Here is a 21,175-nt window from a genome sequence, read left to right on the forward strand (position 1 = left end):
AGGGACTTAAACGCTACAAAAACCCCTAAGTTATGAAAAAAATGTATCGATCTCACACCATCCAGCAACCGACTCATGATGCAAATGCTGAAGATAAGGATTATTTGTCCTCTTGTACCTCTGCACTGCCTCCTGGATGGAGTAAAGAGGTCAGACAGAGGAAAACGGGCAAAACTACTGGGAAAATCGATGTTTATATTATAAGGTATAACTTGTGCGTCTTTGTAAAATTTGCTTAAATATTGTATGATATCGTTAGCCACATAGCATAACCACCTAAGTCATTTTGTATTGTTAAAATGGCAATAAGAGAAAAACAATGTGCTTCCTATAAAACATCTTTTTACATGTTTTCCAAAATCAAAACAAAAATGAGTTAGGCAATTATGCTATGTGGCTAACGATATGCATTATTTTCTCTTTTCTTTTCATTTTAGTCCTCATGGGCAGAAGTTTCGCTCCAAGACAACCTTGCAAGCGTTTCTTCAGAAAAATCGAGATGGAAACTTTGACATCAGTCTATTTGATTTTTCGCCTATTATGGAAAGTGGCACTCATTTATCATCTGCTTCATCCTCCACAAAAGTAAAAAGGGAAAAAAGAGACTCTGGTGACTGTCAAATGAAAATAAAGGAATTGTCAGAGAAGCCAGCTATACAATCTAACAAACAACTCCCCAATAATTGCGAAACAAAATCTATGGAGGGCGATAACCATTTTAACCATATACAAGATGAATGTTCATGGCATGAAAATACAAAAAGTGCTGAACAAGCTGATCTTTCAACATTCGAAGATCAGATGAAATTGCAGACCAGCTCACAAAGAGGTGGTTTGCTACAAGAAGAACTGCTCACACTAAATGAGAAAGACACTGCATTTTCACAACCCCGGGTACCTTCTCTGAGTGTGGAACATGCAAGGGTGATTGAGAATGAACAAGATGTAGTTCTGATTCACAGTGAAGGTGACAAGTCTATTTCAGAGCTGGGGATTGTGAACTGCAGCAGTTCTGAGTTGGAGAGGCAGATGTTATTACCTGATGTCTCAGAGGGAAACCGCACACCAGTGCGAAATTCTCAAAATAGTAAGGATCCTCAATAGTGTCACACATATTAACAGTATTATTTGTGTCATTGATTCAGCACTGACTTTTTATATGCAGAGTCAAAGAAGTTGGAAGACCAAAGGAAAACCAGCCCTTATTTCAGTGGGAGGAGCATAAGAGACTGTAATTGCTATAGATAGATATTGAGAAGGAAATATGCCATACATTTTTAACAATGTATAGATTATGATTTTCATTTGTTCACAGGCCCAAGTCCTCCCAGAAGGAAAGTCTTTAAGAAATGGACACCACCTCGATCTCCATTTAACCTTGTCCAAGAAACCCTTTTTCATGACCCTTGGAAGCTTCTGGTGGCAACTATTTTTCTGAACAAGACCAGTGGTGAGTTGTCAGTTGTTGTCTCTTCTTTGACATTTTGTGAAATTATTTGGTTCAAATTGTTCTCAGGATATATAAATATATTTAAAGATACTCAAATGTAAGTGCTTCAAAGGCTTCAGATCTGAATAAAAAGGGGGAAGGGAAGGGGAGGGAATCTTATTTGTATAGCGCTTTTCATATGACACAGGTCACACCCAAATCGCTTCACACATGCTGATGGTGGTAAGCTACATTTGTAGCCACAGTTTCCCCTGGGGTAGACTGACAGAAGCGAGGCTGCTCACATCTGCGCCAATGGTCCCTCCGACAACCACCAGCCACTCATACATAGGCACTGGGTGAAGTGTCTTGCCCAAGGACACAAAAAGACACAATTGAAAAGGCCTATAGGAGATAAAACGCTGGTTCCTGCTGAAACTTGTGCCATTAAAATGTAATGGTTGTCAGATTCTTTCTTGCCACAGAGACATTAATTTCAGAATCAGAATAGTTTTTATTGCCATTGTTTGAGAACAGGTTCACAAATTTTTCTTGGTGCAGACGTGCAACATAAAACATATAACACAGAATTTAGATAAAAATAATATATAAAACTTTAAACTACAAGGCTCTGGGGCATGCATAAAGAATATTAAAACGAATAAGATAAAAAATAATGGTACGTGTTTAAGCAACACCCAGCATTTCTATACGACATCTTATTCATCAATTTAGCGTGAAGTTGCTTAATAAATAATAAATATACTCAATAGTATTCTTTGCTCACCTTTTAGGTAAAATGGCTGTACCCTTACTGTGGCAATTCTTCGAGCATTACCCCACTGCTGATGTTGCACGAGAGGCTGACTGTAAGCCAATGTCTGACATCTTGAAACCACTTGGCCTTTATAACCTCAGAGCCAAAATCATCATTCGTTTTTCAGGTAATTTTGTATACTACTCTCTTATGCTACAGTATATGTGACAACTGTCTTCGCTTCAAATTACCTGATGCTTTTAACAGTTTATTCAAAATAAAATATTGAATATAAATGAAAACATTTAAAGGAAATTCACTTTTGCATAGATGAATATCTCACCAAACAGTGGCGCTACCCCATTGAGTTGCACGGCATTGGAAAGTATGGCAATGATTCATACAGAATCTTCTGCGTGGAGGAATGGAAAGATGTAAGTATGTTTTAATGTGCTTTAAATTTAAAGTCTTGCAATATTTACATTATATAATATAACACTAATATACTTTATTTTGCCAAAGGTGACACCCAAGGATCACATGCTAAATAAATATCATGCATGGCTATGGCAGAACCATGAAGCACTTGGCTTATAAATCACTGAAATGCATTAAACTTTTAGCTCGGACAATAAACTACTTGTTTTAAATAATAAGTTAAATCTGTGTAAGTTATGGATTATGTAATGGATTTTAGGACAGTTAATAATTAAAATACTTTTAAACTTTTCTTTTGAGTGTTATCTTCTCCTGTCCGTTTAAATGTACCTGGCATAAGAGACATCCTTTGGCAACGTCATGTTCCTTTGTCACAGGCTAATAAAGGCTTTTTGGAGTGCAGTGATGCATGCATGCCTGCTATGCACCGCCTTTCGCTTAGTTGGAGGTAACCTGATTCCCAAGGCGACAGTTGCCACTGCAAAACACTCACTCTGTGCCTTTACTGTCATAGTTTAATCTTTAACCAGCATTAGTAGTGAAGTACTAGTTAGCTGTTGCCAAATTTTAATACTCTTAATTGACAGAACAATTATAGCTGAAAGAAAAAGTGGATGCATGACGAAAGATTCATGAGCAAGACTGATCTACAAAATGAAACTTCGTAAGATATATTTTGCTCATATTAAGATTGATTCTGTGATTTATCAGTTCATTTGGATCAGTATGTTTTTTTTTGTAACCATGTATGATGTGATGTGACTAGAACTAACTGGCTGTGTAAATATGTATTATGTTTATTATTTGAAAACTATATTCTTTTCGAGCTTACATGTTGGGTCAATTTTAGTTCAATCTTAGCTATCAAAGGACAATGTGGATTTTGGTGACTTGATATAGGAAAAAACATTTTATATGGCTTTAATACTTTATTTTTTTGGTGCATTTTAAAATATTTGTCATCACAGCAGCCATAGTGTCCACACCAGTATATCTTCCTTCCCTTCCACCTGTGGCCAGACCGACTCACCTGGCAGTCACTCCTATGACATTCCCCCTGATATCAGAGAGTGCTATATGGTCCAGCAAACAAGTAAGGATAAATGTACAGTATTGATAATTATAATTTAGGTCAAGGCATGCAAAGTGTTGACATGAAACATAAAGTGAGAGGTGTTGATTTATGTTTGTAGCCTATTCCAAGACTGGACCCTTTGCATCCACCTTTTGTCCAAAAACGTACAATAAGCCTGGAGACACCAGCTGTTCACTACCACAACAATCAGAGAGCTTTGATAATGCAGCGAAAGGAGAACTACAGGTACCAATAAATGTAGAAAAATGTATAACCCACAGCTGAAAATATAGTTTTTCCACATTTTTTTAATGTTACACCATTATTCCAAAATGGGGGAAAAAAACAATCATATTTTTCCTCATCAGTTTACACACAATACCCCATAATGACAAAAGTGGGAAAAAAATTATAGATTTTTTTTTTTTCAAAGGTATTAACTGAAATATCACATGTACGTAACAATTCGCACTCGTTGCTTTGACACTCAAAACTGAGCTCGGGTGCAGCCTGTTTCCACTGATTGTCATTGGTGTTTCTACAACTTGACTGGAGTCCACCTGATTTGGAAAAGACGTACCTTTCTACAGGGCCGTGGGAAGATGTCTTGGCTAGGGGGTGCTGAGAGACAAGATTGCCCCCCAAAATGCTATTTCTTTGCTTATTTCCTATTTATTTAATATTGCCTGTAATGTATAGATGATCCAACAGGGGGTGCTGTAGCACCCTCAGCACCCTGGGTTCCCACGGCTTTGCCTTTCTATACAGTATAAGGTCCCACAACTGCACATCAGAGCAGAAACCAACCTCTGAAGTCAAAGCAATTGTCAGTATCCCTCAGAAACAGCTTTGCATTGAGGCACAGATCTGGGGAAGGGTACAGGGTCTGCAGGAATGCTGCCACCACCATGCTTCCCTAATCCCTACGGTTAAGCATGGTGGTGGCGGCATCATGCTGTGGGGATGTTTTTCAGCGGTAGGAACTGGGGAAACTATTCAGAGTAGAGGGAAGGATGAATTCAGCAATGGCTCCAAAGCGCTCAGGATCTCAGACTGGGGTCACAGTTCACCTTCCAACAGGACAACGACCCAAAGCACACAGTCAACGAAGGAGTGGGTTCAGAACAAGTCTGAGAATCTCCTTGAGTGGCCCAGCTAGAGCCCAGACTTGAACCCGATTGAACATCTCTGGAAAGACCTGAAAATAGCTGTGCAGCGACACTCCCCATCTAACCTGATAGAGCTTGAGAGGATCTGCAAAGAAGAATGTGAAAAATACCCCAAATGCAGATGTGCCAAGCTTGTAGCATCATACACAACAAAACTTGTGGTTGTAAGGTGCCTCAACAAAGTAAAGAGTGTGAGTAGGCTACTTATGTACTCTACATGCAGTATTTTTGTTTTTATTTCAATACATTTGCAAAGTTAGAGAAACTACAACAATAAACTGAATAATTGCCTACATCTGTATTGATTATATTTTTTCACCTTACTGAAGCCTTTGCATGATATTTTCCTCATGTGAATTGTGCTTTTATTCTGTCAAATATGTGACCATTGATTATTTGACAGATTTCATCAGGTGTGGCGAAAACCCTTTTATGGAACAAGCAGTGAGAGAGAGGAGTACAGGTAAACATATTGAGGGGAAAAATAACACTTCATGGCAATTACCTATCGATAGCCTAATTGGTGCATAACAGGTTTGTTTGCCTTTCAGGAAAGAAATTCGCGACCACTTAAAAAAGCAGATTGAAGAGAAATGTATTGCTCTTAAGCTTCAGTTCACTAACAGAGCAAAAGATACCAAGTATCTGTGTGAAATGGATCGCCTAGATTTGTCCAAAGAAAAAGAGCAAAGGATCCTGCATAGACAAGCCATGACAGCGTACAGGGACGAGAACAAGAGGGTACGTTTGGCTACAGCTAATGGGAATACTATCTCATCATTGTACCTTGTTGAAAGTGAACATTTTCTTGACGGTGGTTTGGTCAATTGTTCAGAATGGGGAAATAAGATTTGCGGGGCTTTGAAAATGTTTTTTTTTTTTATGCTTGGTCATGTTTTTTACAACAATCTTTTTTGGCAGTGCATAGATTGCCTTCCAGGATCGTACAATATAACTCATATGATTTTTTTGTCTTCTCTGTATTGTGGTGCAGCTAATGGAGCAGGGCTGGAGGGACAGAGCACTAACACGTTCCCAGGAGGCTCTGAAGGAGAGAGAGCTGCTGCGCCTCAACCCTATTAACTGGAGTGGCACACTGAAATAGGCTCACATTCAGAATGGAAACATCTGATGTCTTAGCAGGCAGGCGTGCTAACTACTCATTTAGAGGTCCGATTCTGTTCGTTAGTATCATTTCATTTGGAGGACAATATAAATGTATGTTTTAAGATATTTTGTTGTTCTTAACGTATACATATACAACAACAAATTAACCATAAAAAATATTCTATCTAAAAATCTTTGTATTGTAAAAAATACTAATGTTTCCAAATAAACATGTTAACGTAAGATACTGTCTCAAACATTGTCTCATAAGGGTTTTATTGTAAAAAACAAACAAACAAAAAGAAAACTCAAATAAATAAATTAAACATTAGATGACATTATTGTGACAAACTATATTCAATTGCATGTTAAATATTGCTACAAAATTAAAAAGGCAACATGACTCCAGTGTTGAGTTCAGAGCTGGTGTGTGTTCTAGTTGCACTATTACACCTTTATAACAGTTGCTGCTCCGTTAAGTCTTCTTCATGCTCATGCATCTTCAAAATACACATATAAAGTAATAGAGGTATAGGGCTAATCTGTCTCTCAGTTTAGGCGTATTTCAAAGCAACAAAGTTTTAGTAGTCTGGACAAGGTCATTTTGATTTGGGGTAAAAAACAAAACAAAAAACAAACTTTGTTACTATTGAGATTAACTAGTAGTTCATGATGACAGTTTCAATAAATAACATTGCCAATCCTAAATCGGACAAACAATCATTACAGTGATGGCTGGAGAATGAATGGAGGCATTTTGTAACGATTACATTAAGTCACAAAAGGATAAAAATTTGAGGTACATAATCAACCCCATCAGTGCAGTGTAGCTTCATTTTCTTATAAATGCACACGTGTGGCTCGGCAGCCTTGAAGTTCCTCTTTTCTTAGTATTTTTCCATTTGACATACTTCAAGCCCTTTTGAATAAACCCCAAATTTGAATCCCTGCATAAAAAGCTTTGCAGAGACAACGCCATGCCAAGATGCTGTCTTCTGTACATTCAGCAGCATTTTCAAAGTCTTTTTCAAAGGCCCAGCAGTCTACCTTCCTTTTAAGAACCCGTCCAGCATGTAGTCTCCTTTCTCCGTAAGCCAGTATCCAGCCATAGCAGCGACTCCGCCGATGAATATGGCAGTAAAAACCATGTCTCCTTTGGCAGCGAGTGTAGCCAGAGCACAGATGACCACTCCAAAGAACATCTGCTGCAGCACCTGGACTTCATCATCGGTCATGTCATCAAAGAGACCCTTATCTGGATCAGCTAATCAATAAAGAGGTCAAATTAGTATGCGAAAATGCTTCTGCGGATACTATACAACAACACTAGCAAATAAAAGAGCACTGAAATTATTTCCTTTAAATCATCCCAGGTGAGGGTGAAGTGAGGCTTTGAAGTGTGTTTGAGCTAAAGTGGGTGTGCCAAATGCAGTGTTTGTCAAAAACAAGGAAATCACATGTAAATTAATTATTAATTACTTTATTATCAAAACCTACAAATGCAAATCATATTGACACTCCCGATAATGAAAAAGAAAATTGTAGCCAATTGTAGTGCATTAAATCAACAGCAGATGGCAGAATGGTAAATGGTCACATTTATATAGTGCCTTTCTACCTGCTTTAGGCACTCAAAGCGCTTTACATAAAGGAACCAGTCACCCATTCACTCTCTCATTCATACACCACCGGAGGCAAGGTGGGTGAAGTGTCTTGCCCAAGGACACAACTACGGTGTGACCCTCCAATCACAAGACGACGCACTCTACTATCTGTGCCACTGTTCCTCTGTAAGGAGAGTCACCTCTTTTTTAATTTGACTACCGATTGGTCCATGGGGTTTTAATTTTTCGCATCGCTAATCTCAGGCCAGTGTCTGTTTATTTATGCTTTTTATTACACACCGCATCCTGCTCTGTCAGGTCAAGCTCAAGAGTGGTATTAAGTTATGCAACCAGAGCTACTGCAATAAATATTGGTGTTTAAATATTAAGCCTGTCTAATGCTGATGTAATTTGTGCTGAGTCAAAGCCCAAATACTGCAAATGGGCACAATGTAGAAAATACAATGTAGTAAGGAGACTGGAGAAGCAGTAACCCATATTTTGTGTATTTGCTATGAATAAAATAATATACTTAATAATAAATAATAATAATAAATAAGTACTTACTTGGGGGCTTGTTCTCGACACAAATGCTGTCTCTTCTAATGAAGCCTTCGGCACACTCACAGTGAAAGGATCCCTCCTCATTAATGCAGGCCTCATTGAGCCCAGGGCAAGCTATAGTGCGCTCGCTACATTCATCTACATCTGCAAGCACAACAGAGGAGTCATAAATGGTGAATATGATTAAAAAAAAGAAAGACATTGACAGGAGGAACAACACTTACCGAGACACTTGGCACCTTTCAGTCTATAACCACGCGCACATTTTTTGCAACGGGCTGGTCCGCTGCCCATACAGCCAACACATGCCTGGTCACAGCCTGTGAGGAAACAACAACAATGCAATGCTAATAAACCCTTTCAATGGATGTGCTTTTATGTCATAACAGTAGTAGTAATAACAATAATATTAATAACAACAATAAGAATGTTACTGGCATATTTATTTTACTCCAGATCTATAAATAAATCAGCACCCTTACCTCTGCAATCATATGACCCGTCAGTGTTATGACAGTAGGTATTAGTGGGGCAGCGGGCCAATTCAGTGCCACATTCATCAACATCTTAAAATAGAATGCATGTTAGACAGCAAATATGTCAACAAAGAAAAAAGAATTCAAAGTTCTGTTTCTTTTATTGACTCACCTACACATTTGTTATCATGAAGAATCCAACCAGGTTTACAATCAAGACATTTATAATCCTGTGGTCCTGAGCATTTCTTACAAGAGTGGTAACAAGCTAAAAAAAGATCAACTGCATAAGGAATAGCATACTTAAAAATATATATTTGTAGAATAACAGTGACTTACCTGCACAGGCGCCAACGCTGTTGTTTGAACTCTTTTCTCTAAAGTAGCCGTCAGCACAGGTCTGACACAGATGGCCTGAATATCCAGGGTCACACACGCAGTCGCCATACCCGAGACGAGTGCCCTCCCCTTCACAGCGCCCCAGGCCTCCACAGATACCACCAGGGCCAGATAGACACTCTGGGTATCGATAAATCAATGTTACTCTTAAACTTATGAAAATATATATTGACAACAAAGTAACAATTAGGGCTGTCACGAAAATTACTATATCGACTTATTGTTCAATAAATAACAGATAAACGATATATTTTTGGGCTCAATATTTCGTCTGTACATTTATTAGCATGTCCCCCCCCTATTTTTTCTTTGCAAAACTTTCATTTCTAACTAAAGCATACATAGTTACATTATACTTCATATTGCTGCTTGTAGGGTATTTTAGGATATGATTATGCACTTTTAGAACAAAGGTTTACTGTCATATATTTAACTCTTCATCAGACATGACTGATGAAAGGTTAATACGCTTGATCATACTGATCCCCCTCTGTATAAAATCTTTTTGAGGGGCATCATTCTGGTCTCACCAGGCTAACACTTCTCCCCCATTATGATGCATAATAAACACCACTTCTTGACGGAGCTAGCATATATTGATTAAGGGGGCGTGGCTTTTGTGAAAGGTCAATTATACACATGTGTAGATTAGAGCTTGTTGTTTTACAGACCTTTGCAGTCGGGTCCATAGTGGCCTGGTGGACAGCATAGTCTTAGCTGCTCTATGCAAAGCCATTCAAACAAATCTGGTGCCTCTTCTTGCCTACAAAAACAAAACATTTAAAATGATGACCAAGAGTGTGTCTTTTTTTCCTTTTTCATATAGTTTTTTCCTACAATTTTAAACAACCTAGTCTTTTCCTTCTTTTCACATCCGAGCTGACATGATGCAGTGACAGTTCTCTTTACATGCCCTGTCATTTCTCAAGTTCTTTCAAGTTTTCACACAATATATAGTTACCTGTGAAACCACCAAGTCTCAACCTGATCTTCTATCTGCTCCAGTAGCCGATTACATTCAAATTCTGACTTTTCACAAGCCGCTTCAACAATCTCCAGCAACCGCGTCTCACTGTAAAATTATATATAAGTCATAAACAAATCAATAAAATATGTTTATTTTTTCAATTCATGCATTATTATATCTATTTATTTTTACCTGCGTGCATATTTGGCCAGTTTTTCTTCCTCCCAAGCAGTGTTACCACCACCAAAATTTTTGTTGGCGGTTCTCTCCAAGCCCTAAGAGAAAGAAATTGGCATGTCATCATACTCAATATTTGTATTGATCTATTTAAAAGGGACAATGTATTTACAAAGAGTAGACAAACGGTACATATTGTGTCACACTTTACCTGAATAAAGCGGTCAGTGAGTTTTCGACAGGTCTGGCATGGTGCTGTCTGCACCATGACCGCAGAGAGCTCAGACAGAAGCAATAGAGCATGCAGGAAAGACCAGTCCCAGCTCATGATGCTGTAATCGACAAAACATTACTTTACCTATTTTGCTAAACAGACAAAATAGCTTTACACACAGAACCTATATATTCACAGAAAATACAGATAACTCTGCAACTAAACGCATCACTAAGCTGACATTTGAGCTACTTCCTGTTAGCTTCCTCCTCAGCATCAGCCTGAGATCAGCATCAGCACCAAAAACATTGGCTAGCAAACATTTAGCTAGCCAAACTGCATCTGTGCAGTCTTTGATACATAGTATTAACCATGTAAAACGTAATCTTAAACGTGATACATCACCCTCGTACCACGCAAACAGCAATATACAAGCATGTTTTTAAAGTTACCTTTCTGAAAAGAGCCAACGCGTCACTGCGCCGCGCCTACGATGATTGTTGTCTGTGCTGGACATGGAGCTGGGTCATAAGCTTCACATTTGCCTCCTTTAAACTTTAAACCAATAATGAAATTCTATGTAAGTAAAATGGAAAGCTCCAAATTAGAAAGCCCCCAACGCAGTGTCGTAAAAAGATGAATGGAGAGGCGACTGCTGCAGCAGCTGGCAGCTGCTCCTCCAACCACTGCCTACTACGAGATCGGTCCCCGGAAACGCGATTCAGGCTGCGCATGCGCTGTTTTTTTGTTTTCATTTTGAGATAGATTGAGAACATTGTGGAAAATGTACCTTGCCTTTTTAATTATGACTTTATGCCTACAAGAAGTTTTTTTTTTTTTAATAAAAAGAATGAATAAGGGACCATATTATCGACTTAAAATGTAAAAATAAATGGCAGATGCTGCAACAACCATGACAGTGGACTACTACTAATACTAATACTGCTACTGCTGCAGCTGGGCACAAGGACATATAGCTTTTTTTCAAGTTGACAACTCCGACAGCCAGGGCCCCGCTAGTTACCAAACTCATGAAAGAAATTAATGAAGCATAAAATACCAAAATGCAGATAACAGGCTTGTTTATTGTTGTGAATAGGTGTGTTAAAACACAATGGCAATACATATGTCTAATGATCATTGCCCACATTACAATTTAAATACTAATACATGCATTGATAAACCATATCATATTTACAAAGTAATGATAAAATGTCAGTGCTAGTTTAGACCCACTCCATTTGACTTTTGGGGTTTGTGTCTGGACTGGATGGGGGTGTCAGCAGGTAAGGTTGCAGCGGCATTGTCTCTGCTAGATCTTCTTCTCTTGTCCCTACACAGCTTTGGGGCATCGCTGCCAGTCTCAACACCGCTGTCCCAGCTGTAAACCCTGATAGCCCTTTTGCCAAAGTTCGGGATGCCATTCTCAGCCTGTGTGCCCTTTTTCTTCTCGAAGAGGAAGTAGCCATTTGTCTAGCTCCTGCCAGTTCAGTGAGAAACCCCAGGCTCTGAGATGGAAGGCTGTAGACATGTAGACCACGGAACAGTTCTGGAAGTGGCTGGCAAACTCCTTCAGGAGGAAGAGATTCAAACTGCACCAACATGAAACGCTCTCCGGCTCGACCTTGTAAGTAGTCTGCAAGTATACAACTCAAAGATGCACTAAATACATCTACACAAGTTGAGTTTGTGTCTATGTCTTTCTGATTTGGTGTGAACTTCTCCCAACTGCTAGCTCCCCACTCCTCAGCTTTCCTCCTAGCGGCTTGAGTAAGGACTAAAACGACTTTTCCACCTTGTCTTTGCAATTGGTCCAGTCTAGAGTGAAGCCAAGGCACAGGACCCAAAACACTAAGTTCAGCATGACTCCACAGATCCAGGGACACGCTACAGCCTAAGGCCTGGAGAGAAGACCCCAAGTGGCACATCAGTCCAGGTAAGGCCTGCTCATCGTCAGGCGGATACAACAAAACCACGTGACCACCGCCTACAGCTCCTTAAATAACACAAAAACACATGAACTTAGCAATCGTCTTTTGATTCCTCACATAATGGGATCATTGAAGCATCTATTAAACGTGAGCTTAATGACTGCTACACATTGGATTCAATGCAATGGCACTGTAGTCCTATACTTTATGTAACATCATTTATTTAATAAACAACAGAGAACTGAGTGGTCTAAAGCTATGAAGGATCAATACCATGCAGTACCTCTGACATCAGCATCTTTTGCCCATCTCCATGCGTAGCCTATGCAAAAAAACGAACAAAAATAAACGTATGGTAAAAAAGTATAATTGACACCGTCATGCTTTTTTAAACATTAAACTGACCTTTGAGCATTCTCTGAATACAACATGCTCCAAGAATTGACAGACAAACCAATAACAAGGCAACAAGAAGTATGACAATCCAGCGCCATCGAGATACTGAAAAAGTTATTTGAAAGAGTTACAATCAGGATGTGTAGACACATGTACATGCATAACAAGTAAGTTAGAATTTATTCACCTGCAAATGGACAATAAGGATCTAAGTGAGACTGTATTCCATCAAGTTTTATCTGAAAAATAACATTGACAGCGATAGTTAAAAGGCAGATTATAGAAGACCCACCGATAGCAAATTCAATGTGCTTTTTAGTAGGTGCTTTTGTTTAGGTGTAACAGTCTCTTACACAACTACAGAGTATTGTACATTTCTCTTGTGACATGAAAAATCTACATAAAAGTAATGTCAAATGTGAGATGTTGAAAAGCACAACTATTTAAAGTGTAATGGGGTAGGCGCATATGAGCTTCCTTGCTTCAGCTTATTCCTTTTGAGCCTCCATTACTGTGTAATGATGTGAATTATGTAAGAAAATATGAATGTAAACGGCTCTTATAAACAAAACTAATGTTTGAAACATCTCGTACCTGAAGACAAAGCAGAGGATGTGGCGGCATGTTGAATTCTCCAGTTTTCTAAAATTAAAATAATCATATGATAATAAATAAGAGGTTGTGTTACATAAACATGACAAAGGGCATAATAATTAGATAATATACAAAACTCTTAAGCATCACATTACCCAGGATGCCTTGTGAGTTGTGACCCAGCTATCATGTCCATCCACTCTCTGTCTGGACCCCATCACCTCCTGACATGCCCCACTGACCACCTCTCTTTTACACAACCACACTTCCACCGTCAGCCTGCAGGGGGCGCTCACATTCCAGATCAGCACAGAGTTTCCCCTTCTCATGGGAGATTCCATCAAAGCCATGGATACACTGTGCTGCATCCTCTCCAGCAGTACTGAAAATACATGTAATTATATTATGCAGTTTGTGTTCATGACAAAGGATTGAGTGAACCATCTGTTCTATTTTGAGGATTGGATAAAAGATATGAATGTTTCAGTGACCATTGTGTGGAATAAAAAAAAATATATATATTTCTCATTACCTTGCTGGTTCTTAAAAGGACAGTATTTTCTTCGTAGCTTGCTGTCTTTCCACCAAACCTGTCTCAAACATGAATAAAAATGAATTACTATCACTAATAATGAGTTCATAACATTGTGTATCGCACTCCTACCTGGAAACACACGCATGGTGCAACTAAGTCCAATGAGATTGAAATTTCTTTTCTGTTTTTAGGCTAAAATAATTTAATGAAAGACAATTATTCAATTTAAATCATGTATAATGCTTGGTGATTTCATGTGTTTATTTCTTTCTTTTATTCACCTTTGAAAGCATCTCTCCAACAGCTTCATCCCACATCATCTGGCACATGAGCGTCTTCTCCTTATCACTGTTGTCCAGTTTGAGTCGCACCATCTCTGACTCATGATCTGTTTCAACATTAAGACTGGGGACTGTGCAAAACATTAGTTTATAAATATTTTTCCTTTAATGTAACAATGATGCAAGCACAGCTATTGAAAATATCTACTTTGGATTGTAACACAATACAATCCAAGTTCTTAATGCAACGGCACATTCAAAACTTTACTGTTACTGTACCATAAAATATTGGACAGATGAAAAACGAAATATTTTACGATTATTTTACCATCACACTCTTTGATTTTGCGGCCTTCCGGATTTAACAAACAAACTGGAAGAATAAAAGCACATTTTAATATAAAAACAAATGAAAGAAAAGGTGTAATTCCTACCTTTTTCTAAAGATGGAATAGTGATTTGTTGTTTGAACTCTGTCGTGTGGGCCAGGACACGGACCACAATGAGGCTGCCAAACGTCGCTGTTTCTCTTAAAAGTAACTGAAAAGACACAAGGCCATATTGTTTCCTTTGATCTATAATTTAGAAATGAACATTCATGCTGTATTCCAACTACTACACAAGCCAGATTTGCACTGATCCCATGTATTGGTTGAAGTGCTGATGCAAGAGAGGCATCAAGAGTTAATCAAAGCGCAAATGACTATGGTCACACCAAGAGAGAGATGGAAAAGCAAACAAAAAACAAAATAACGGACAAAGGATATTCTTTTTTTTTTTTTTACCTCATGTGTGGACGTTACATTGGAATAGGAGAAAGTAAATTGTAGTGTTTTGCAAAAGTCACTATTGCCTGGAGAACTGAAGCATATTTTGATGAGGGCTGTGTAGGCAATATGGCACAAAAGAAGATTGTTATTAAAGATTTTAAAATGCAAATCTAATGTTCTGTGTCTTACATTCTTGAAGCAAAAGCTGACCACTTCCTGATGTGGTCAGAAACTGCTCTGTGCTTTCTCCAGACTCCTCCAAGTCATCAACCTCTGAATACACAAACACAGTCAGAGCAGCATTCTTCAAATATACAACACTACTACTACCACCAATACTATTATGACTACTACTACTACTACTACTACTACTACTATTACTACTACTGGAGAATGTAGCTCACCTGTGAGGCTGATGAGCACCTGCAGGCAGGGTACACAGAGCTCTGAATTTGTGCAGCAGAGAACAGCATTCAGATCCACACATGTGACATTCACTGGCCCCTCGGGATCAGACAGCACCGCTTCATAGTGAGACACTGTGAAAGTTGCTTTACATTTTATTTTGAATGCTAAGACAACAAAAGTGTTAATTGTAGTAATGATGCATAAAGAGTATAAGAATAATCTGTCCACAAAATGTGCCTTTTGAATAAAAAAACAACCACAATTGTTGTATTATTTGGTCCTAAATCAAGTAGTCTTACCTGAGGTCACTTTACAGTCCCGCAATCCCTGCAGAAAAACAAACAAAACAAATTTGTTGATTAAGACAAATCTACCTCAAATCAATGAACTGGATTGGAAAAAATATCCAATTGAGACACACTTCACTTACAGCAAACCAGAGCAAACAAGCTCAGGATTTATAGAATGAACTTCCAGCCCAAGTTAAAGAAGCAGACACAGTCTCTACATTTAAGACTAGGCTTAAAACGTACCTCTGCGATCAGCTTATGGTCAGGTCAGATCGGTAAAGCTCTAACCCCCAACCTAAAGGGCCTATCTCACCTTATCTCCAGGGGACTTCTCGGATACATCTCCGTGACCAGCGGCAACTCAAGTTTACAACTAGTTTCCAACCCTTTGTATGCGCGTCATCAGTCCATCTGCTGCTGATGCTCAGGACATTATCTCTGTTGTTTGCCTGTACGTTATGTTTACATGGACAGTGCATTGTTTGTTGTTTTGTTTTGTTTTGTTTTATTGTTTTATTGTTTTATTGTTTTATTGTTTTATTGTTTTAATGTTTTAATGTTTGGCGCAGCCCTGTGAGGCAACAACTGTGATTATGGGCTACAAAATGATTGATTGATTGATTGATTGATTGATTGATTGATTGATTGATTGATTGATTGATTGATTGATTGATTGATTGATTGATTGATTGATTGATTGATTGATTGATTGATTGATTGATTGATCGATCTTATCAGACATAAATAGACATCATTCAAAAGACTAACATATTGTCAAAAATGTAGTAAAAAAAAAAAAGAAGGCCTTCTGACTTGGTGTATTTAGTTCATCCAATTATTTTAGTACTATCATTATTCAAACTTGCAAATAAGCTATTTACTAGGATACTGCCTGAACTGACTTGGAAACTGAGCGCTGGGTTAGGATGTCACGTGGAGCAGTAAATAAGTGATGGACATTAAACAGTAGTATCCCTTAATGATTACCTACTTTTAAAGATGAACGAAATATTTGATTTGAAAAAGTTTTCGGAGCCTAGAGCAACGGCAGAGCAACAAAGAGCAATAAAGTGCGCGTGCATATACATTTGCATATATGCAAACGTTGCTTCTCAATGACTACACCTACATATCCGTACATTGCTATTTTTTTTCATTATTATTATTTTTTTTTTTACCCAACCACCAGCTATGGGCTATTCTTACCTCAGAGCAGGTGAGTTCGGGCGAGCTCATGTCTATGATATCCAGCGCTTTTGTCCAAGGCTCACTCCACCACAGACTCAGCAGTGACATCAAAACAAAAGCCACGCGTTTCTCAGGGAAGTGGACAGTTGTCTGCACCATCTTTGCGCATGGAACTGGCGCATTTAGGTTCCAAGGCCCCCCCAAAATGATCCCGGAGCCCTCAGCCTGGCGGGGGAGGAAAAACCCCACCTTGCACCATGACAGCTCGGATTTTGTCAGCCAGCTCCACCTGTTGCAGGTTGGTCTGTTGGTTGGTTGGCAGACTCCCGCCCACAAGGTAAAGTGAACACTACTCATGTTTCAAGGTGTAACTCTCCTGCAACAAGCACCAGCAGGCAGCCAGAATATTCAGCCTTAGGCCATCAGATATTTTCGATTGTTGCTTAAGTATTAAAAACCACGCTAAGATATAAGATAGAGCATAATCTTTGTTAATTCATTCATCCTTGAGTCAATGCTCTATCTCTGTTATTTAAAATCAATGTGACTGTAATTGCAAAGTCACAATAAGGTGTGACTCCAAATAGTTGCTCAAAGAGTCTGATGTCAAAATGTAATTGGAAGAAAAATGAGTCTATAATTGATAGACTGTATCAATAGGCTTTCCCTGGATATTTTGTCAAAGATAATAATTGTGTCAGATGTTTTCTCTCAAATATGATACAAAATTTGAAATTGTGGCATTCCCAGTTTAAAATGAATTAAGGCAACGTTGTTTAAATTCAAAAATTTTATTGTCTTTATACAGCTATGTAAAAAATATATTAGGCTTATGTATAAATATAACAGAAAAAACCCCAAATACGTCTAAATAAACAGACACACAGCTGGAGATGCTTTGCATAAAATGTTCCGTTAAACTGTAGCAGAGCAGTAAAATTCCTTATGGTGAGAACCCCACACCCCACACACTTAAGTTCTCCTTAAGATGGATGTTTGGTTAAAATGAGCAATACTGAACTTCATATCGTCACACAAAAACAAACTAACATATGCAATGCAATGCACGTTTTATGTTCCTTCAGCTTGGAGGTAGGATGAACATGAAATGGCACAATGAAATGATTTTGTTGCAGCAGTAACACAGCCCAAAATGAGTGATTGTATGAGGTTATATCAGAACATGTACAGTACAGTGCAGAAATAAATACACAACAATAAAAGTAACTTTTAACTGCAACGTTGCCAGAAGAGCTATTGGTTTAGGAATCCAATGCAAATATTTCAGCTACAAAAAGGGTGGGTGTACAAAATACGGTTTGTTTAACACAAACACCTTTTTTTTTTTCATGATTTGCAACTGAATTTTCATAAAATATATTTACAGAGCTTCACCATAATGGGACTCTGTTTTCTTCTTCATATGCAAATTCCTATGCAAGTCGTTTTACAGATTCGCTGGTTGTGTGAGGTGTACTTGAGAATCCAAATATCACATAACAGAGGTGTCTTATTTCTACACGTGGTGAAATGTGAGATGAAAGCTTTACTTCACTGTCCACTGCCTCTTACTGAAAAGAAAACAGTGTCTATCTAAGGCAGTGTTACGGTTGCGGTTTTGACTCGTTCCTGTTTTACCATGTTAGTCTGGAGCCACGCAATGACTCACGAGCACCACCAGAAGAAATAAAAGACATTTTTCAGTAGGAATGTTCTATCAAACCACTGCCATTTTGTGGAACAGACATCCAGTTTCATTTGAGCGTTGCTTTCTGTCCTCGAAGTTGTGTCTGTTCATTTAGGTGGCAATACGGTCTGTAATCTCCTTGCCAGCTGTTGTCCCACCCAAAAACATAACACTTTAGAGAGCAGTCCAGTCCAACAATGGAACCTGGACTTTTCTGACAGTCTCGACTTCACTCCCAGCTCCTGCATTAGTTCACTGAACTGACGTGGTAAGCAATAACATGGGAAAGCTCGAAGAGATTTGGGCATGTCCTTCCTGCTATTGTGCCCATTCAAACAAACAAATGCGACTTGCTGGAGATTATTTGCCTGTAGCGCCGACATAAGGCAGGTAAGTGCAGCTTGAAACACCGGTGCAATAACTGTACATGGCTCAGTTACTACAGTCCTTTGTGCTGCATGTTCTTCTTTTTTTAATCTATATTTCCCAATCAATGTGGCAGTCTCTTCCATTTTGTGAGATCTATGAGAGATAAAATCCTTTTGGTTTGAACTTTTAACACATTCCTTTTCGCTCAACCACTTTTCATAGGCGATTACAGCATCCAGACTCCAAATGATGAGTACATTCCCATGCGCTTTGATGACAGAATCCCATTGACCGTAAAGCCAAGGCAGAGGTCCCACATCAGTCACGCCCATTCCATACTGTGAGTGTGTGCTCTGGCCCCACAGAGCTAAATGCACAGTGGCACCAAGGTCCCCTTGTAAAATGGAAGCCAACGCACAAACTGTGGAGATGTGGACAGAGTCTTCGGATGAGCACACAAGCAATACAGGTCTCTGGATGTTGAACCAACCTGTAGCAGAATCAAAATAAAACATGTGGGGATTTTAATGTATTAAGTTTAATTTCAAGCTGTACAGGGGTCACCAATCCAATCCAAAGGTTCAATGCAAAGGATAGGTGGCAATGTTTATTTAATTAATGTTCAGCCCACCCAAAAACACTCAATTGATAAAATATATTTGCATCTTTTTACTTTGTTGACGCTGAATTTTATATGTAATCATGCATCATCAGCAGACTCCTTTTAGAACAGTGTGTGAAAACCTAGATTACAGCAATTCAATATTTTATGAAATAGTCTCACACTTTCGGTCTGGCCAATGGCAAACTATGAGGCTGCCGAGGGTGCTATCTGCAGGGGAAGGCTTCAAACTGTGCAGTTAATTTTTGTGTTTTGACTTTACTTTTTACGTTTTTAATGCTTAAGTCCCATAATACTTTGTTGCATTAACTGTCCAAGCGCCCATGCCTGCATACAGTATCACAGCATGCTGGGGATGTGAAGGGGAGACACTGAGGCCCAATCATGTCTAGTGCACAGTTTAGCTACAGCTGTAGCGACAAGAGTCCACAGGTCAAGCCTTCGTGTGCCTGAGCCAAGAATGACCTAGCTCCAATAATAGTCTTTTGTTGCAAACCCAGACATACAATATAATGTTACATGACAGTAACTTGCCTGCAGTATCCTTCTTGAGCATATGATAGAAGAATATCCCCAGTGTAATCACTATGATCCCACAGACTAGTACGGCCACAGCATGAATCCCATATCTGCCACGGGAATCTAAAAACAAGGGAAGGTACAGTTGAGACTGACAGCACATTTCTTTCATCAAATGTTTTGTTATTTTAGTTAAACTCACATTCAGGACACAGAATCCTCTTCCCATGAAGAGCTGGCTCTGACTGCCACACCTGAAAAAGAAACAATTTATCAAGACAGTTTTGAACTATTGCCTATTTCATACTTTGGAAGAAGACACACAAATACGTCTTGCATTAAAAGATGGAAAGTAAATTGCTCTTGACCTGTTGTAAGAATGAGCAACAATTCACCTGAATCTTTTGTATAAGTAACTGTGTATTCACATACCTGAACACAGGGCCTCTGCTCAACAGACAACACAGGCAGTTGAAGCATTGCAATGTTCTGTGTCTGTAGAAGATTAATATTAGACAGAAATACCAAATACATACACAAAAGTATGTGCTACATTCTTACAAAAATAGTAAAATTCCTGGTAGCACTTAACTATGCTGCACACAGTGTCACATACTTGGTAATTAATATGAAACAGGACTGTGAAATGCATTATATTTATATATATATATCACATCCCTAACTACCTTGCTCTTTCAACTCTGTTACCGTGTTTAGGGTAATTCAATGTGAGTGGCGCAGAATTCCTTACTGTATTGAGGAACTCAATGTCTCCTATTGATGCACATGTCGTCTGACTCAGTTTACACAACTGAGCTGAGAATCTTGCAGGGACAGAGGAGTTAATGTAAACAAGTATGGTCTGCCTCCTTAGATCAAAATGAACCATCCACGAAGACATGTCTGCAAACACACAAGCTACATCAGTATTGTGATTATTCAAATCTATATTAAAATGCTGTATGATCGACTTGTTCCACTCACTAGCCTCAAAAGGGCAAGAGATATTGAGGCTGCCTTGCAAAATCCGCTGTAAAGACATAGTAAGTAATTATCAACAATTCATTGCATTCCACATAGCAATTTGTCTTTCTTTTAATTCTTCTCACCCGCACACACATTTGAGGATGTTTATCAACAGCAGATGTGTTATATTCCTGGGTAACAAGTAAACTGATGCAATTACAAACAAGTATTGTCTTGTCAACA

At 38.7% G+C, this 21,175-nt stretch overlaps 6 protein-coding genes across 6 annotated transcripts; 2 read left to right on the forward strand and 4 right to left on the reverse strand.

Annotated features, from left to right (window-relative positions):
* The first annotated feature begins 36 nt into the window (after positions 1-36).
* On the forward strand, positions 37-2,882 carry mbd4 (methyl-CpG binding domain protein 4). The gene is made up of 7 exons (XM_079558776.1): positions 37-205; positions 438-1,087; positions 1,166-1,231; positions 1,316-1,450; positions 2,224-2,373; positions 2,517-2,620; positions 2,709-2,882. Exons 1-7 carry the CDS (start codon positions 42-44, stop codon positions 2,781-2,783), a joined length of 1,344 nt encoding a protein of 447 aa, XP_079414902.1. The 5' UTR covers positions 37-41; the 3' UTR covers positions 2,784-2,882.
* A 180-nt stretch (positions 2,883-3,062) lies between these two features.
* LOC306964811 (uncharacterized protein) lies at positions 3,063-6,097 on the forward strand. The gene is made up of 6 exons (XM_079558967.1): positions 3,063-3,288; positions 3,593-3,717; positions 3,818-3,945; positions 5,272-5,331; positions 5,420-5,609; positions 5,863-6,097. The coding sequence occupies exons 1-6, from the start codon at positions 3,279-3,281 to the stop codon at positions 5,971-5,973; spliced, it is 624 nt and encodes a 207-aa protein (XP_079415093.1). The 5' UTR covers positions 3,063-3,278; the 3' UTR covers positions 5,974-6,097.
* Positions 6,098-6,236: 139 nt separating this feature from the next.
* creld1b (cysteine-rich with EGF-like domains 1b) lies at positions 6,237-11,077 on the reverse strand. Its single transcript, XM_079558973.1, has 11 exons — positions 10,829-11,077; positions 10,374-10,494; positions 10,178-10,260; positions 9,980-10,090; positions 9,690-9,781; positions 8,959-9,138; positions 8,792-8,887; positions 8,626-8,709; positions 8,368-8,463; positions 8,147-8,287; positions 6,237-7,239 (listed from the first exon to the last, which is right to left on the reverse strand). The coding sequence occupies exons 1-11, from the start codon at positions 10,891-10,893 to the stop codon at positions 7,019-7,021; spliced, it is 1,290 nt and encodes a 429-aa protein (XP_079415099.1). The 5' UTR covers positions 10,894-11,077; the 3' UTR covers positions 6,237-7,018.
* Positions 11,078-11,592: 515 nt separating this feature from the next.
* On the reverse strand, positions 11,593-12,722 carry LOC306964407 (interleukin-17 receptor C; the record flags this gene model as incomplete). The annotated part of the gene is made up of 2 exons (XM_079558400.1): positions 11,593-12,372; positions 12,713-12,722. The coding sequence occupies 2 exons, from the start codon at positions 12,720-12,722 to the stop codon at positions 11,603-11,605; spliced, it is 780 nt and encodes a 259-aa protein (XP_079414526.1). The 3' UTR covers positions 11,593-11,602.
* A 160-nt stretch (positions 12,723-12,882) lies between these two features.
* LOC306964408 (uncharacterized protein) lies at positions 12,883-14,206 on the reverse strand (the record flags this gene model as incomplete). The annotated part of the gene is made up of 6 exons (XM_079558401.1): positions 12,883-12,942; positions 13,298-13,345; positions 13,453-13,679; positions 13,830-13,887; positions 13,962-14,024; positions 14,114-14,206. 6 exons carry the CDS (start codon positions 14,204-14,206, stop codon positions 12,883-12,885), a joined length of 549 nt encoding a protein of 182 aa, XP_079414527.1.
* A 4,309-nt stretch (positions 14,207-18,515) lies between these two features.
* LOC306964081 (interleukin-17 receptor E) lies at positions 18,516-21,117 on the reverse strand. Its single transcript, XM_079557932.1, has 7 exons — positions 21,076-21,117; positions 20,951-20,996; positions 20,718-20,869; positions 20,399-20,461; positions 20,169-20,220; positions 19,982-20,089; positions 18,516-19,315 (listed from the first exon to the last, which is right to left on the reverse strand). Exons 1-7 carry the CDS (start codon positions 21,085-21,087, stop codon positions 18,564-18,566), a joined length of 1,185 nt encoding a protein of 394 aa, XP_079414058.1. The 5' UTR covers positions 21,088-21,117; the 3' UTR covers positions 18,516-18,563.
* Positions 21,118-21,175: the final 58 nt, after the last annotated feature.

Source organism: Gobius niger (assembly GCF_951799975.1).
Source record: "Gobius niger genome assembly, chromosome: 6".
Taxonomy (NCBI): Eukaryota; Metazoa; Chordata; class Actinopteri; order Gobiiformes; family Gobiidae; genus Gobius; species Gobius niger.

Excerpts from the sequence above, each read along its gene's own strand:
- mbd4 (XM_079558776.1), top strand. The coding sequence starts at position 42 with ATGTATCGATCTCACACCATCCAGCAACCGACTCATGATGCAAATGCT. Across the intron at positions 1,451-2,223 it reads TTTTCTGAACAAGACCAGTG|GTAAAATGGCTGTACCCTTA; the intron begins GTGAGTTGTCAG and ends CTCACCTTTTAG. Across the intron at positions 2,621-2,708 it reads GCGTGGAGGAATGGAAAGAT|GTGACACCCAAGGATCACAT; the intron begins GTAAGTATGTTT and ends ATTTTGCCAAAG.
- LOC306964811 (XM_079558967.1), top strand. Across the intron at positions 5,332-5,419 it reads AGTGAGAGAGAGGAGTACAG|GAAAGAAATTCGCGACCACT; the intron begins GTAAACATATTG and ends TTTGCCTTTCAG. Across the intron at positions 5,610-5,862 it reads ACAGGGACGAGAACAAGAGG|CTAATGGAGCAGGGCTGGAG; the intron begins GTACGTTTGGCT and ends ATTGTGGTGCAG.
- creld1b (XM_079558973.1), bottom strand. The coding sequence starts at position 10,893 with ATGTCCAGCACAGACAACAATCATCGTAGGCGCGGCGCAGTGACGCGT. Across the intron at positions 10,261-10,373 it reads TCACTGACCGCTTTATTCAG|GGCTTGGAGAGAACCGCCAA; the intron begins GTAAAGTGTGAC and ends TCTTTCTCTTAG. Across the intron at positions 8,464-8,625 it reads CGGGTCATATGATTGCAGAG|GCTGTGACCAGGCATGTGTT; the intron begins GTAAGGGTGCTG and ends GTTTCCTCACAG.
- LOC306964081 (XM_079557932.1), bottom strand. Across the intron at positions 20,870-20,950 it reads CTCTTGCCCTTTTGAGGCTA|ACATGTCTTCGTGGATGGTT; the intron begins GTGAGTGGAACA and ends GTGTGTTTGCAG. Across the intron at positions 19,316-19,981 it reads GCTCAAGAAGGATACTGCAG|GTTGGTTCAACATCCAGAGA; the intron begins GCAAGTTACTGT and ends ATTCTGCTACAG.